Genomic DNA, 14,449 nt, shown 5'->3' with positions numbered 1-14,449 from the left:
TGCTTCGTAAGTGTGGCTTTTGCAACCAAAGGAAAATGGAAGTTTCAATATAGTTTATCCTTTCAAACATCAAACATTTTACCTTTTCCAAGATCCAATAGAAGTCCTTCTAAAATATCAGCACAAAGTTTAGCTTTTCATCTGGCGAATTTCTGTTTGATATGGATTATTGATGCAATTAAAAGATCAAGTAGGTTTGAAACAATATATGAATTGTTGGTTTGCCTTGCTTATGACTGCTGCTCTGTTATTGCTGCGTCCTCTGGGAATTGTTACATACTGAGGATGGGTCATCAAATCTTGCAACAATAACCTGGAAATGGGCTTGAGATGCTACCTTATTTATTATTATTATTATTTTTTCATTCTGTACCAGTTATCATACAGTCATCTTGGTTTTGGAGTTTTTTTATTTATTTAATTATTATTATTATTTTTTATTTTTATGTCATGATGAGGATGATCTATAATCATAGAGAAGATCCTTGGGGTGCTGATGCTCATTTCAAGATGGTTTCCCTAATGTCACTCTTTTCTACTGTAGAATTGCATTTATCGGCCCCGTAAAGAAATAATGGATTCTAACATTAACAACTTGTTGCTTAAACTTATCCTGGTTTCACCTATAATCCTCTGCAGGGTTTCATGCACAAATCATTTTCTTATTTGATTTTTGGTAGGTTGTCAATATTGATGTGCTTTGTCAATGTATGCTTTGTCAATGTAGAGAATCATTATTCCTTCACCTACATGGACAAGGACGCAGATTGCCTGTAACCAAGCTTATAGGAATCCCCTGTAACCCTTGACATGGCCCAATGATAACTCATTGCGTGCGCTTGTCGGATGTGGCTCCCGCAGTCAAAAAGCAAATTTTCTCTGCGTGAAATGACAGTTTTGCTCGTTTCACTATGGCTCCTCCATTTGACAGGTGCATGCAATGCTTTTTCAATGGTGCATGGCAGAGGCCAATCTACGTCCCACGGGTAGTACTTTGTTGCCAATATGAATGGCCATCTTGTGTATGACTGATATAACTATCTTTTACAGGAGGCACCGGTATTGGGAAAACCTACCATTTTCACAACCAATCCTGCAGGGTAATCTCTTACCTACTTCTCAGCTTGTTGGTGAAAATTTCTTGGTTCTCTCTAGTTCTATGTTGATATACAAATTCATAAATCCAAGCTGAGTGTTGTACAAGTGCATACTTATTATTAGAGCCGGGCAGAATCGGGACCGATCTGACCCGATCCGACGGATCCGAACTAAAGGCCAGGATCGGGCCGGATCGAGTTGGCCCAATAAGATCCGTCCGTTCATTGGATTGAGTTTGGATCAATGTCAATCTGGACCGATCTGATCCGGATGGGGTCTATTAATAAGTATATATGCCTCATTTTTGGTTTAATACCATAAAATGATCTAAAAAAATAGATGGATGACATAGATGAAATAAATACATCATGGTGGGGTCCATAGAACACCGACTACGAGCCATTGGCTGGTGGTAGGGGAGTAGCCAACCCGTCCTCTCAGCACATGGCTCTAGGTGCGCATCGAGCACCGAGCTCTGACCGTCTGACGTAAGGAGAAGCGGACTGGGTAGTGAGTAACTCACTATGGTTACCGTATTAGGTAAACTCTGTGAGGCCCACCATGATATATTTATTTTATCTGCTCCGTCAATCCATTTTAATAGATAAATTTAGGTGTTGATCTCAAAAATGAGGAATATCCAATGTTCAAATGGACCACACTACAGGAAACAGTTGAATTAAACGTCTACTGTTGAAAAATTCTTAGGGGCCACAGAAGTTTTGGATCAAGCTTATTATTATTATTATTTTTCCCTTCATCCATGTATGTATGATCTAATGAACAGTTTAGATGACAAATAAACATCACTGTGGGGCCTATCAAGGTTTCAACGGTGGAAATCATTATCCTCGCTGTTTCCTGTGGTATGATCCACTTGATCTTTGTATATGCTTCAAGTTTGGGCTTAACCCCTTAAATTAGATGGAAAAAAGAATGGACGGAGTGGATAGACTACATACATTCAAGGTGGTCCCAACTGAGTTTACTCAGTATGACAAGAGCGTATTGCAGCAATCCGATTTCTTGACCTAGATGATAAAGAGGCGGATTGGCAGGTGTACCACGCACCAGGTTTTGATGTATTAACATCAGCAAGTTTTGTGGGTCCCATCATGAGGTATGTGTTATATCCAAACCGTCCATCCATTTGGCTGGCTTGTCTCAAGGCTTGAGCCGAAAAATAAGACAGATATAAAGATCAAGTGGATGCAATGGGGGTTGAACGTCTACCATTGAAACTCTTTTTGGGGTCACAGAAGTTTCGGATCAATATGAAATTTGTCTTTCCTCTTCATCCATGTAGTTGTGACCTTATTAGCAGATTGGATGGAAAATAAATGTTACGGTGGACCCTACGAATTTTTTAATGGTAAAAATCATATTTTTTATTTTTTATTTTTTAAATTTTCAGAAGATCGATCTGAACTATACACAACCCGATCCGAATCGTTTTTTCTGACCGAGACGGACTTGGTTCGGGTCAAGCCAGCAGTGCAATGGATCGGATTGAATCAGAGGACCCGGACTCGATCCTGGATCGAATTGAGTTCGGTTCGTGCATTGAAAATTTCGGATCGAATCGAGTTGGACCCAATCTGGTCTGACTCAACTTGATGCCCACCTCTGCTTATTATCAAGGATTTTTCTATGCTCGTTGCAGTTCAAAATGCTTTATAGATTTCTTATTTCAGGAAGCAAACTGTTTGCAACTCCAATATTTCACATGATATTTTAGCAAAAAATTTATGAATAACTTCGGAGGAAGTGATTTGAAAAAAAAAGAAGAGTTTATAATTTTATTAAAAGGGGCTCAACTAGCCAAAAGATTTACAACAAAGCGCACAAAATACAAGAGATATCACAATTGCCAAGAGTGATTGAAATTGAAGCCCATACCATTATATTCGCCTTAGCCCGATAAAAGACATTCAAAGCATCCCCGAAGCGGATTGCATCTTGCCCTCGCCGAGACAATAATCCGTCCAGCTCTATGGGGCCCACCGTGATGTATGGGTTTTATCTACACCGTCTATCCATTTTCCATAACATTTTAGGATACAAACCCCAAAATGAGGTAGATCCAAGGCTCAAGTGGACTAAATAGTGGGGATTCAACTCCCACCATTAAAAACTTCTTGTGAGCGGTGTAAGTTTTGGATCAATATGATATTTGTGTTTTCCTTTCATCCTGGTCTATGACCTTTATGAACAGGTTGGATGGCAAATAAACATCATGGTGGCCCCTAGGAAGGTTTCAATGACAAGTTACATCATCATCGCCGCTTCCTATGGTGCGGTCCACTTGAGCATTGAACCTGCCTAATTTTTATACTCATAACCTAGGATGGATCATGGTGGGTCCCACGGAGGCCCTGCCTAGACACATTAAGCATTTAATGCGTCCAGGCAGGGTAGAACGTAATCCCCCCCACCCCACCCCCCCTCCAATCCACAATTGACTCTTGGCATCCATCCATGTTATCTCAAAGATACCTAGGAATCTTTCCCACACCTCCCTCGTGAAGGTGCAATTGATAAATAGGTGGTCAAATTTTTTTTTTTTATATTATTATTATTATTATTATTTTTTTGTATATTATTATTATTATTATTTTTTTTTTTTTGTAAAAAAATGGTCCTATAAAGGATCGTTATGGGTCTTTTTATTTATTTATTTATTTATTTATTTATTTTTTAAATTTTTTTTTACTATAATGGCTGTTATTACTCCATAATGTGTAATAATTACTACCGTTATCATTACATAACAGCCGTTATGTTACCATTTTGGAATGCCTTGGTAATTGCCATTCTCCTCTTATGAAGGTTGTCAATCTTGAGGACTTTGTTCAACCCCACCAACTAGGCCAACACCGAGAATTTGGGAGGGGCTCCATATGACCAAAGGAAGGATGTGTGCGCTGGAGAATAGAATTACATAGGAAAAATTTGCATTTGATTCTATTAACAAAAGAAAAATATATTTTGATTTCTTGGTTTTGGGTTTTTGAATATCAAAATCCCCACATGTCATCTCTCTTATAAAGAATGAAATAAAATGATTGACCCTTTTTTGAAAGGATTTTGAAGTCCCCACCAATTAAAAAACATAAAATGAAATCCGAGTTACGTTTAGAAGAGAAGGGAATCAGAGGCATTTTAACACTGGGCTCGAGTGGGGTGGCTTGTGGGATGCAGGGGCACACTCAGGGTGGGCGGCCTGTGTGAGGCGGGTGGCTCGTGTGAAGCGGAACCCATGTGAAGTGGGGCCCACGAGGGGGGTTCAGGCGAGGTCCTAACCCATGGGATGTGGGGCCTAGGCTATGAGATAAAGGGATTGATTCACCATGCTCTATCAGTTCGAGCTTTTAAAGCAAGTGATTAATTGCCCTACATCATGAATATTATAATTTGAATGGTAAATTGGGATTTGAATCATAAATTGTAGGACTCTAGTCGTAGAATCTTAGGATTCATTTAAAAAGGTATTCAAGGTGGGATTCAAACTGTTGTCTAAAGATTTGACTCAAATCATAAATCAAAATCACAAATCGTAGGATTTCGACGACCATGCAGATGGCTCGCCAAGTCCGAACTCTAGAGTTGAGTCCTAGTTTGAAAACTATTGTGCAACCCGCTTTTATCTCTCTAACTTACCTCGATTGGAATCAACAACTCTTGAAGGGGTCAAGAAAGCATGCTTGATTCCCAACGAACTATTGTCAGCATTTAGCTTTCACCATCCTGTTGGAAGTGGATCCAACTATTAATCATTTTAAGCTGTCTCCTATAATCGTTCAACACTTCTCTCCAGCTTCTGTCCAACTTGATATCAGAAACACCCTTAAGATACTTTCATCACGTAGGCCCAATCTATGAGGATAAATTTACATTCTCCTTGAGGCTATTAAGGCTATTGATTTACGAAAGTGTTTCTTAGAGATTCTTTGTGACGTGCTTTCCAAATGCTCCAGAGAATGACATGGTGATCTCTTTCTTTGAGATTCTTTTGTCATGTTCTTTACAAATGCTCCGGAGAATGACATGGTGATGTATACTCCACATAATATTTCCTTTGGTTTTAAAAGTGCCAGGTCCTCACCCCAATATGAACTCGATATCAGAGAATCTCCCCTTGAAAACATTGTCTACCGACCTTGATTGACTCACAAACCTCAAAGAGGGTGTAAAAGAAGTACATGATATCAGTGCCGTCTAATAATGCAGAAAAAGATAGTAAACTCTCTCTTCATTTTGACAGCTAGTAGACATCCATAAAGGATGGATTCCCTTTTTGAGGTCCTGGAACTTGAGGATTTTTTATTTTTCATTTTGGTAGTGGATGTCCAACAGCAAGCTTTTGCTCTAGGGATGTGTGTTACTTCTAAAATCTAGTGTGACTAGGACTAGAAGGATGTCTAGGGCAAACAACCTTAAAGAGGTACTTAAATCTTAGAGAGAAAATCCCTTTTGATGAATGGGCCCAATCTGAAATACAAATATCCTGAGCTTAAGGATTTCATTTGTTGTAGACATCCAAGTCCAACAGAAGCTTTGACCTTGGGGGTGTGGCGACTCCTAAACTCTAGTGCAACTAGGGCGAGAAGGATGTCTAGCACAAATTGCTTTAAAGAGGCAGTTAGAGTAGAAGTAGATTGAAGGAGAAATCTGTAGAAAAGGTAGAAGAGAAAGGGTAGAGTGGAGAGAGAAAAGAGGTTTGGGTTTTTGTGTATTCTATCTTATGCGACACCCCTCTTAACTTAAATATATATAAAAGATATGGTACACCAGCAGAGTATACAAAATATACACACAAAAAAGGAGAAAGGGTGGTATACAAATACTATGTCTATACTCCGCCTCAAGTTGGAGCATAGATGTCAATCACGCTCAACTTGTCTATAAGATGACGTAAGATATCCCGACCAAGTGATTTAGTAAACATATCAGCTAGTTGCTCGCCCGAATGAATAAATGATGTGAAAATTTCCTTAGCGGCTACCTTTTCATGAATGAAGTGACAAATCTCAATAAGTTTTGTGCGCTCATGAAACACAGGATTGCTAGCTATATAAATAACGACTTGATTGTCACAGTGTAGAGGAATACAATTGGGAGACGAGTAGCCAAGCTCACGTAACAACGTCTGGAGCCACATAAGTTCACACGTTGCTTGCATCATTGCTCTATGTTTAGCATCTGCAATGGACCGCGTAGCTATTGACTGCTTTTACTCTTCCAGTTGACTAGATTGCAACCAACAAATGTACAATAGCTAGATGTAGACCCCCGATCATGAAGGCTACTCGCATAATCAACGTTAGAGTAACCAGAGATGTGAAGATCATCATGTTGCTGAAATCATAAGCCTTTACCAGGAGCCATTTTGATGTAACGAAGGATCTGATATATGATAGTGAAATGTGCCGTACGAGGAGTTTGCATAAATTGGCTTACTAATCTTACATGCCTGAATTTGATAAGGGGTCACCATTATCAATACCAAATTTCTGAGCAACATCCATAGGAGTGCCAACTGGACGACATCCAAGCATTTTAGTTTCAAACAAGAGGTGGAGAGCATATTTCCATTGCGATAGAACAATGTTAGACTTGGATCTAGCCACCTCATTGTGAAGAAAATAACGAAGTGATGCAGGACAATTAACCACTTGCTCTAATAGCTTGAATTGATAGAGCACGACGAATTAATCCCTTTATCTCATAGCGCAGGCCCCACATCCCATGGGTTAGGACCTCGGCCGAACCTTTCTCGTGGGCCCCACTTCACATGGGTACCGCCTCACATGAGCCACCCACCTCACACAAGCCACAAGGGAACTTTCCATGTTTCAGTAATCCAGATAATTGATCTTATGGGCCCCAACAGGGATGGATCTTTGGTACAACTTGCTGGAACAATCTACCTTTTTAATTTTTTGTGGGTAAATAGGTGGTAAGAAAAAAAAAAAAGGTGGTAAGAAAAAGACCGACCTTCTCCTTTCCATATTTGTCACGATAACATCCTCACCAAACTCCCTTGCTCGATACCGAAAAGCCACCATGACTTGGTAGAAGAGCCCAATTCTTCCCTTTGATTCTTTCAATGCTGATTTGACCTTCCTCTTTAGCTTTTTGTATCTTGTCCCACCTCATGAGTTGAAATTTAAAACTTCTTCCTCTTCCTTCAAGCGGAACAATCATTGGATCTTTTCAAGCCTCTGTACAACCAAAGATGGAATTCTAAAGAAACAAATAGTGAGTTGGCAGAATAATAAGTGCTGGTTTAACAAGACGGTTTGTCCACCCAAGTACAAATAAGATCTTTCCTAGCTAATCTTTTCTTGACCCATTTAATCGTTGGATCTTAAGTAGACACCGTCCTTGGGCTTGCACCAAGTGGCAGCCCAAGGTAACATATAGGGAGGATCTCCGCCTTCCAAACTAGTTTAATGTGCACCAATATTTTTAGGGATTTGGAAGTTTTTAGCTTGGGTGCAAGATAGTTTGATCCGATCATTGTTGTTTTTTTTTTTTTAAAAAAAATTATTTTTTTAATGTTCCATGTGCCAGTAAGGTATTTTCTTATTATTTGGCAATTTTGGAACTTATTTCTCATCAGACCTTCTTGCCTTTTGTATCTTTCTCTTTTCTTCTCTCTTTAATATATTTATTGTTTCCATTCAAAACAAGGGGGGGAAATGAAAAAAATTCCTTGTAGCACTCACACTGGCTATTGCACTTTTTTGAAATTGACATGGAGATTGAAAATAGCTTCTAAACATTGCAAAATTTACATGGTAACCAATGTACCTTTGTATTTATACACTGCAGTCTTCAAGGTACAATACTTATAGTAATAATTTTGGTAATGTACCATGTTGAGAGGATTATATGATCCCACAAGCTTATTCTTGAATCCACGAGATAAAAGGGAAATTTGAAATTTTATTAATCAATAATTTCTAATTGTGTATGATTTCTCAATTACACTAGCAATGAAGGAAAAAAAAAACACTAATTCGTAAATACCAAATATAGTAAAATTCTAACCTTAATAGAAGTCCTAATTGAACTAGAATAAAACTTACCCAAAATAGTAAGTTTTTCCAAAAATAAAAAGTCCTAAATTAATCTTACTAGAGGATTCCCTGTATGGTTACAATTAATCTCTAAAAAGACAAAATTCTAAAACTGTAGAAAAATAAGAAAATACGAGAAAAATCAGAATGACTAAAAATAGTAAAATTTTCCTAAAATTCTGATTTTGAATAGGAACCGTGCGTTTTATCGCGAAATGGACAGACACAACCCACTCGGTGGGTTGGTTGATCCCAGATGGCCCATTACAGTAAAGATTGATAGGTCGTGCATCCCGTAACGATACCTGGATATCGATCAAAAGTTATGGTCGATTTACGGTTCACACTTCCAATGGCAATTTCTGCCTCTCTGGATTGAATTTCTTCGAACTGGATGCACCTGACACCCAATTACGTCATGCCCTACATAGGACCGGGCCTAGATCTAATGGACTATTTGTTTTTGTTCGGGCTTCTTTCGGTCCAGCTGTGCCAAGAATATTTCTATAGCCCACTCTACATCAGATTTGCCCGCGTTTTGGTAATCTAATCCATTGATCTTATGGGCCCCATCAGGGATTGATCATACTCTATGGTTCAGTAATCCAGTTCATTGGTTTGATGGACCCACTGGTGATGGACAGTGCTCCAAAACTCGCTCTGCTGGGATAGTCTATCCTTTCAATATGCAGTTTGCAAGCAGATCATTGTCCACCGGTGATGGACAATGCTCTAGAATTCTCCCTATTGGGATAATCCATCCTTCCAATGGGTTGTTTGGAAACAAATGGTAGGAAAAAAAAATGCACCAATGGTCCACATTCAACTAAAAAGAGGTCAATTCTTGCCGCATTTACTAGCAATAACATCTCACAAAAGCCCCTTGGTCAATACTGAAAAGCCATTTCCACTTGCCAAGAAGAGACCGATTCTTCTCTCTTATTCTTTTGATATTGATTCGATCTTCTTGTTTGGCTTTTTGTATATTGCCCAAGGTGTTCCGTAATAGTAACAGAGGCCGTAACTGCCACCACTATTACCTTTACGATACAGGGCATAACGGCTGTTACGGCCCCGTAACGGCCATTGCGGTTTCTCTTATTTATTTATTGAAAACCCCTCCAAAAAACTTGTATATGCCCATAACGTTGATTAAAAAGTATAAAAAACTTGTATCTGTCCCGTAATAGACCATTTTGGGGCTACCCAACGAGGTTTGGGCATATGGTCTTCACCATAGGTTTGCTCCCTATAGGTGAGGGTTTTATTCCCCTCCTTGGCTTTACCCGATACACGTGGTTGTAGGTGATTGTGTGTATCCGCAGGGATTAGTCTCACTTCAAAAAGAGGTGGGGATACCCTGTGTCTTCAAAAAAAAATAAAAAAATAAAAAAATAGACCATTATGGGGCTATTATGACCTTTATAGGGGAACGTAACGTGCCGTTAACGGCAATTACGGGTCATTTTTTCCATTACGGTTGTTACGGCCGTTACGACCCCGTAACGTATAACGGTTGCCACTGTTACTTTTACGTAACGGCTGCCACTGTTACCTTTACGTAACGGCTGCCACTGTTACCTTTACGTAACGGCCTTTACGACACACCATGATATTGCCCCCTCATGAGATGAAAGTTGAAACTACTGTCTTCCTTCCCACAGAAAACTTGTGCTCGATCTTTTCAAGCTCCTCTACAACCAAAAGTGGAATTCTAAACAGAGGGAGCGCCGGAGGGAGGAGGGTCTGTTTAATGCGAGTAATTCCAAGCTACTGATCTTTTCTTGTACCTTTCTATCACTAGGGCCCAAGTAGGCCTTTCTATCATTGGGTCCCAAGTGTTGGGTTTGCACCAAGTGGCAACCCATGTAATGTAGAGTGATATTGGCCTTCCACTCCAATGTGCTGTGAGCCAATAAACAAGATCCCTTGGGGCGCCCACAACAACCATCACACCTTTCTCAAATTGATATGGAAACCAGAAATAGTTTTGAAACAGTGTAAGATCTGCATTTAACCATCATGCCCTTGTATTTACTAAATGCCGTCTTTCAGTTTCAATACTCCTGCTATTTATTGTAGATACATTACATACCATATTGAGGGGAATTTTATGATTCTCAGCCCAAGGTTATATACATCGTGTCATTGGTCCTCACGAGTGGTCTCGCATTTGATCTGATGGGGCCCAGCAGGGATGGACCATGCTTCAAACCTCTCCCTTTGAGGATGATTTATTCTTCATTTGGTTGTTTGCAAACAGATGGTTAAAGAAAAAAACACTAATGATCCACATTCAATGAAAAACAGGCCAATTGGATGGTCAGGATCTTCCTATCTTGGAGGTTTTTCTTCACATGGTTCATCCATGGTTGGAACTATCAGATCGAGCCCACTTGGAGCCCAGAACTATGCATGTCCTTAAGTTGAGGGTTGGATAATTCCTCTCATGTTTCATTTGCACGATAGTTCATGTGAAGTGAATGCTGATGTTGTGTTTTATCTTTACCAGTGAAACTAATCAATGGGCTCAGTGTGAGGATTGTTCAAAATGGCGCAAACTGCCGTTGGATGCACTTCTGCCTGCAAGATGGACATGTTCTGGTAACTTAATGGATCCTAAAAGGTAAAATGTTATCCCATCTATGGTATCAGTGCCATTAGTCAGAGATGATAGAACCATGAGAAACAATGTTCCTCTTTTCTTAGTCTCCTTTCCTGTCTTTGTATGTACATAACAATGGAAGTCAAATTTTTTTTTCCCCTTTCCAAAAGAAAAAAAAATGTGGCCTTCGAACGTGGTGGACACTTCACGCTGGTTGAGAAAAAAATGTTATTTATCATTTTCTTGATTGTATGATCCTTTTCTTTTCCTTTTCTCTTTGATGTTTCTTTTTCTTAATTTCTCTAAAAAGCCGCTATTTCACTTATTCTGACTGCTAAATACAACCATCCTTTCTCCTTTTGGACATCCTAAAGTAGAATTTTCATACTATTCACATCTAAATGTAAAATGGGTGTAATTAACAGGAGGAGTTTGTTCAAATGCATTTCCATCATATAATTAGTATTTAGTGATGGAACTAGGATGCCAACAATGTGTTAGACATGGACATGGGATGTCAGAATGGTAGCTTTTAAAAGTTATTAAAAGACACCGTCATTTTTCTTCAACAACTAATTGAGGTTGACTACACGAATCTTGTTCCGCCATTCCACTCTATCAAGGACCACATCCTCGGTTAAAAATACAGGTTATCAAATCTTTTCTCACTAACCAGTCCTTTTGGCCCTTCAACTTGAACCAACTGAATCCTTGTACGGGTGCCGTTCGTGTTCTCCATTGCACTTGGACAATCCATCTAAATCTACTTTCCCTCATCACATTTCCCTTGAATGTGTTTATTTCTACATTTGTCCTTCCTTGTCTTGCCACTCGTCTCTCTCAACATCCTCGTTTCAGCTACACATCCGAGGAACACGTTGTTCCTTGATTGCCCAACATCCTTTCCCACAAAGCATGGGTGGTTTTATAGCTAATCTATAAAATATTCCCTTCAATTTGATTGGTATGTGGTGATCACATAAAACTCTAGAGCCTCATCTCCACTTCATCCACCCAACTTTGATTCTACGAGCACTGAGCAACACCTTCTCAATCTCTTTGCTCTTCTGAACTATTTATCCATGACATCGAAAATGGTTAGTGTAAATATTTTAAAATACAAATAGTATATATTAATTGTTTGATGCAGGACATGGAAATTAAATATGACATGTGAGATTCCAGGCTTTAGATCACACTAGTTTGGAAACAATTACACAAAATTCCACATCTCACACAAAAGTTCAAACACTCAATCATATGCGGGTCCAGGCCTACACATGCTAGGGCTGGATCAATCAAAATTATATACCAAATAAGAATCAAAGAAAGGTAAATTCATCCACACATGCACAGAAATAATTCCTCCAATCCAAGGGATTCATAAATTTCAATTTGGAGAACCCTAAGGTTGAAGAAAGGGCATAAAATTGGGGATTTGAGTAATTTAGGGTTGGGTTTAGGGATTTTGGGTGAAAGAGGAGTGAAAGAGGAGAGAAACGAACCAGAGAAGTACCGCACGTGTGGACAACAGCAATGGCCTAAACGCACGTGCGTATGATCGCGGCCGCATGTGTGTGGGGCCCACTATACTGAAAAAGGCCACCTTGGCCCTAGTCGGACAGGGATGGACTCCAAAATCCCCAAATCTCAGCTCAATCTGATGCACGGTTTGTGTGTGGTGCTTCGCCGAAGTTTCAGCCTTCCTACAGGGCTAGATTCTGGAAATCTGCTGTAGAGAGAAAAACGGCTGCAACTATTGATGGATTTGCAGATGGAATGCTTGTATGAGAAGAGAAATATGGATGGAAGAAGGTGGGGGCGAATCGGGATAGGCGTGGCTTCGCACCACGGTAGTCAGCCCTTCGAGGAAGGGAGGGTTTCGTACCCAATTGAATCTCCACAACTCAGAAATTTAGAGGAGCAGAAAAACGCAACAATTTTATTAATCTTCCTTCCATTCAAAAGATTACAAGGGGTGCCTATTTATAATAAAATCTTATACCCCAAAACTCGTGCCATGTGCGCAACCTATTATTTGGAGATGAAGTAATAAAAAATAACAACTAATCAAAGTAATCTAAACCATCCATGACACTCTTAATAACAATAATAAGCAAAACCTAAAATACGAGATTAATTAGACTAGTGGGTCACGATCATGAGAACCCATGATGGGCTTTACATGACTATCGGGTCCACTTCAATGAACTAAAACACAATCTTCTAATTAAGAGGCCCTCCTTGGACGTCGTCATTAATCTAGATCGACGGTGGGTCCCTCTTTGCGTACGTGCGTAAGAGGGGTGTGCGTGTGCGCATGATGTCCCCATCAACTCTCATGGGTTGCGAAGATTTCGCCACTGGCGAAACAAAACTCTTGAAACGCTCCAAGATGTTAGGATTAAGTCTCTGAAGCTCCTCCTCAGTGAGCCACGTACTGTCTGAAGCTGGGCATGGCTTCCATTTAACCAAGTACTTCTGAAAGCCGCCGTTCGACGTTGATACTATCTGATGGTACAGAATATCCTCTATTTCCTCTCTGGGTGTGGGGAGGTTAGGTATGGGAGGTAGAGGCTGTGAAGAGGCCATGGATCAAGGGACAGATTCGGAAAATCAGGATGGGTGAGCAAAGGGTCGGATAAAGTATCGGTGGTCTCCTGAAAAGCAACTAGATCCTCCACATTGAATGTGGAACTAATTCCCATGGAAAGTGGAAGATCTACCACATAGGCATTGGGACCGTTTCGTTTTATAATTTTGAAGGGTCCAGCGCTACGCATGTGTAATTTACGAACGACCCCCTGAGGATACCATTCGAGCCTAATACGGACCATCACAGAGTCCCCTACATTGAATTCTTTGAAATGTTTATGTTGGTTTGCAGAAAATTTGTAATGTTCATTACTAGTAGTGATATTTCGCCTGATTTCTTGATGTAATGAATGAATGTGATGCGCAAAGGACTGCAGACTCTGATGGCCTATGGGATAGTGATATAGGGACAAGATCAATACGTTTCCTAGGCTTATAACCAGTAACGACTTCAAAAGGACTTAAACCTGTGGACCTATTGACAGAACTATTGAACGCAAACTCGGCTATAGGTAGTATGGTGTCCCATGTCCTGATGTGCTCCTCCACTAAACATCTGAGCAAACTCCCTAGGCTCCTATTAACCAACTCAGTCTGACCATCGGTTCGAGGGTGGTAGGCATAAGAAAATTGGAGCCTAGTATTCATCATGTGCCATAGTGTCTTCCAAAAGTAACTCATGAATCGCACGTCACGGTCAGACACTATGGTTTTTAGTAACCCATGCAGTTTAACGACCTCACTAAAGAATAGCTTGGCAACATGAGATGCGTCTGAGGTCTTAAAACAAGGAATGAAGTGGGCCATTTTAGAAAAACAGTCCACGACAACAAATATGGAATCGTGTTTCCGAATATTCTTGGGGAGTCCAAGCACGAAATCCATACTGATGTCCTGCCAAGGGATGAATGGAATTGGCAAATGTGTGTATAATCCAGTATTGTGTTTATTTTGCTTTGCCAGTTGATAAGTACGACACTGCCTTATAATTCTGGCCACATCTCGCTTGAGGCTTGGCCAATGAAACCTATCCTCCACTAGGGCAATGGTCTTGTCTTGACCGAAA

The 14,449-nt window shown here is 40.0% G+C and overlaps 1 protein-coding gene across 3 annotated transcripts in view; it reads left to right on the top strand.

Annotated features, from left to right (window-relative positions):
• LOC131236254 (B3 domain-containing protein Os07g0563300-like) overlaps positions 1-14,449 on the top strand; it is a 46,068-nt gene that overhangs the window by 17,301 nt on the left and 14,318 nt on the right. For 2 of the 3 annotated variants that reach the window (XM_058233461.1, XM_058233407.1), the window contains exons 9-10: positions 1,051-1,100; positions 10,696-10,809. In XM_058233461.1, coding sequence (XP_058089444.1) covers positions 1,051-1,100; positions 10,696-10,809 — 164 coding nt within the window. The remainder of the gene's footprint in view (positions 1-1,050; positions 1,101-10,695; positions 10,810-14,449) is intronic. The other variant, XM_058233520.1, reaches the window with a different exon arrangement.

Source organism: Magnolia sinica, chromosome 1, assembly GCF_029962835.1.
Source record: "Magnolia sinica isolate HGM2019 chromosome 1, MsV1, whole genome shotgun sequence".
Classification (NCBI taxonomy): domain Eukaryota; kingdom Viridiplantae; phylum Streptophyta; class Magnoliopsida; order Magnoliales; family Magnoliaceae; genus Magnolia; species Magnolia sinica.
This window is presented reverse-complemented; position numbering and strand designations above follow the sequence as displayed.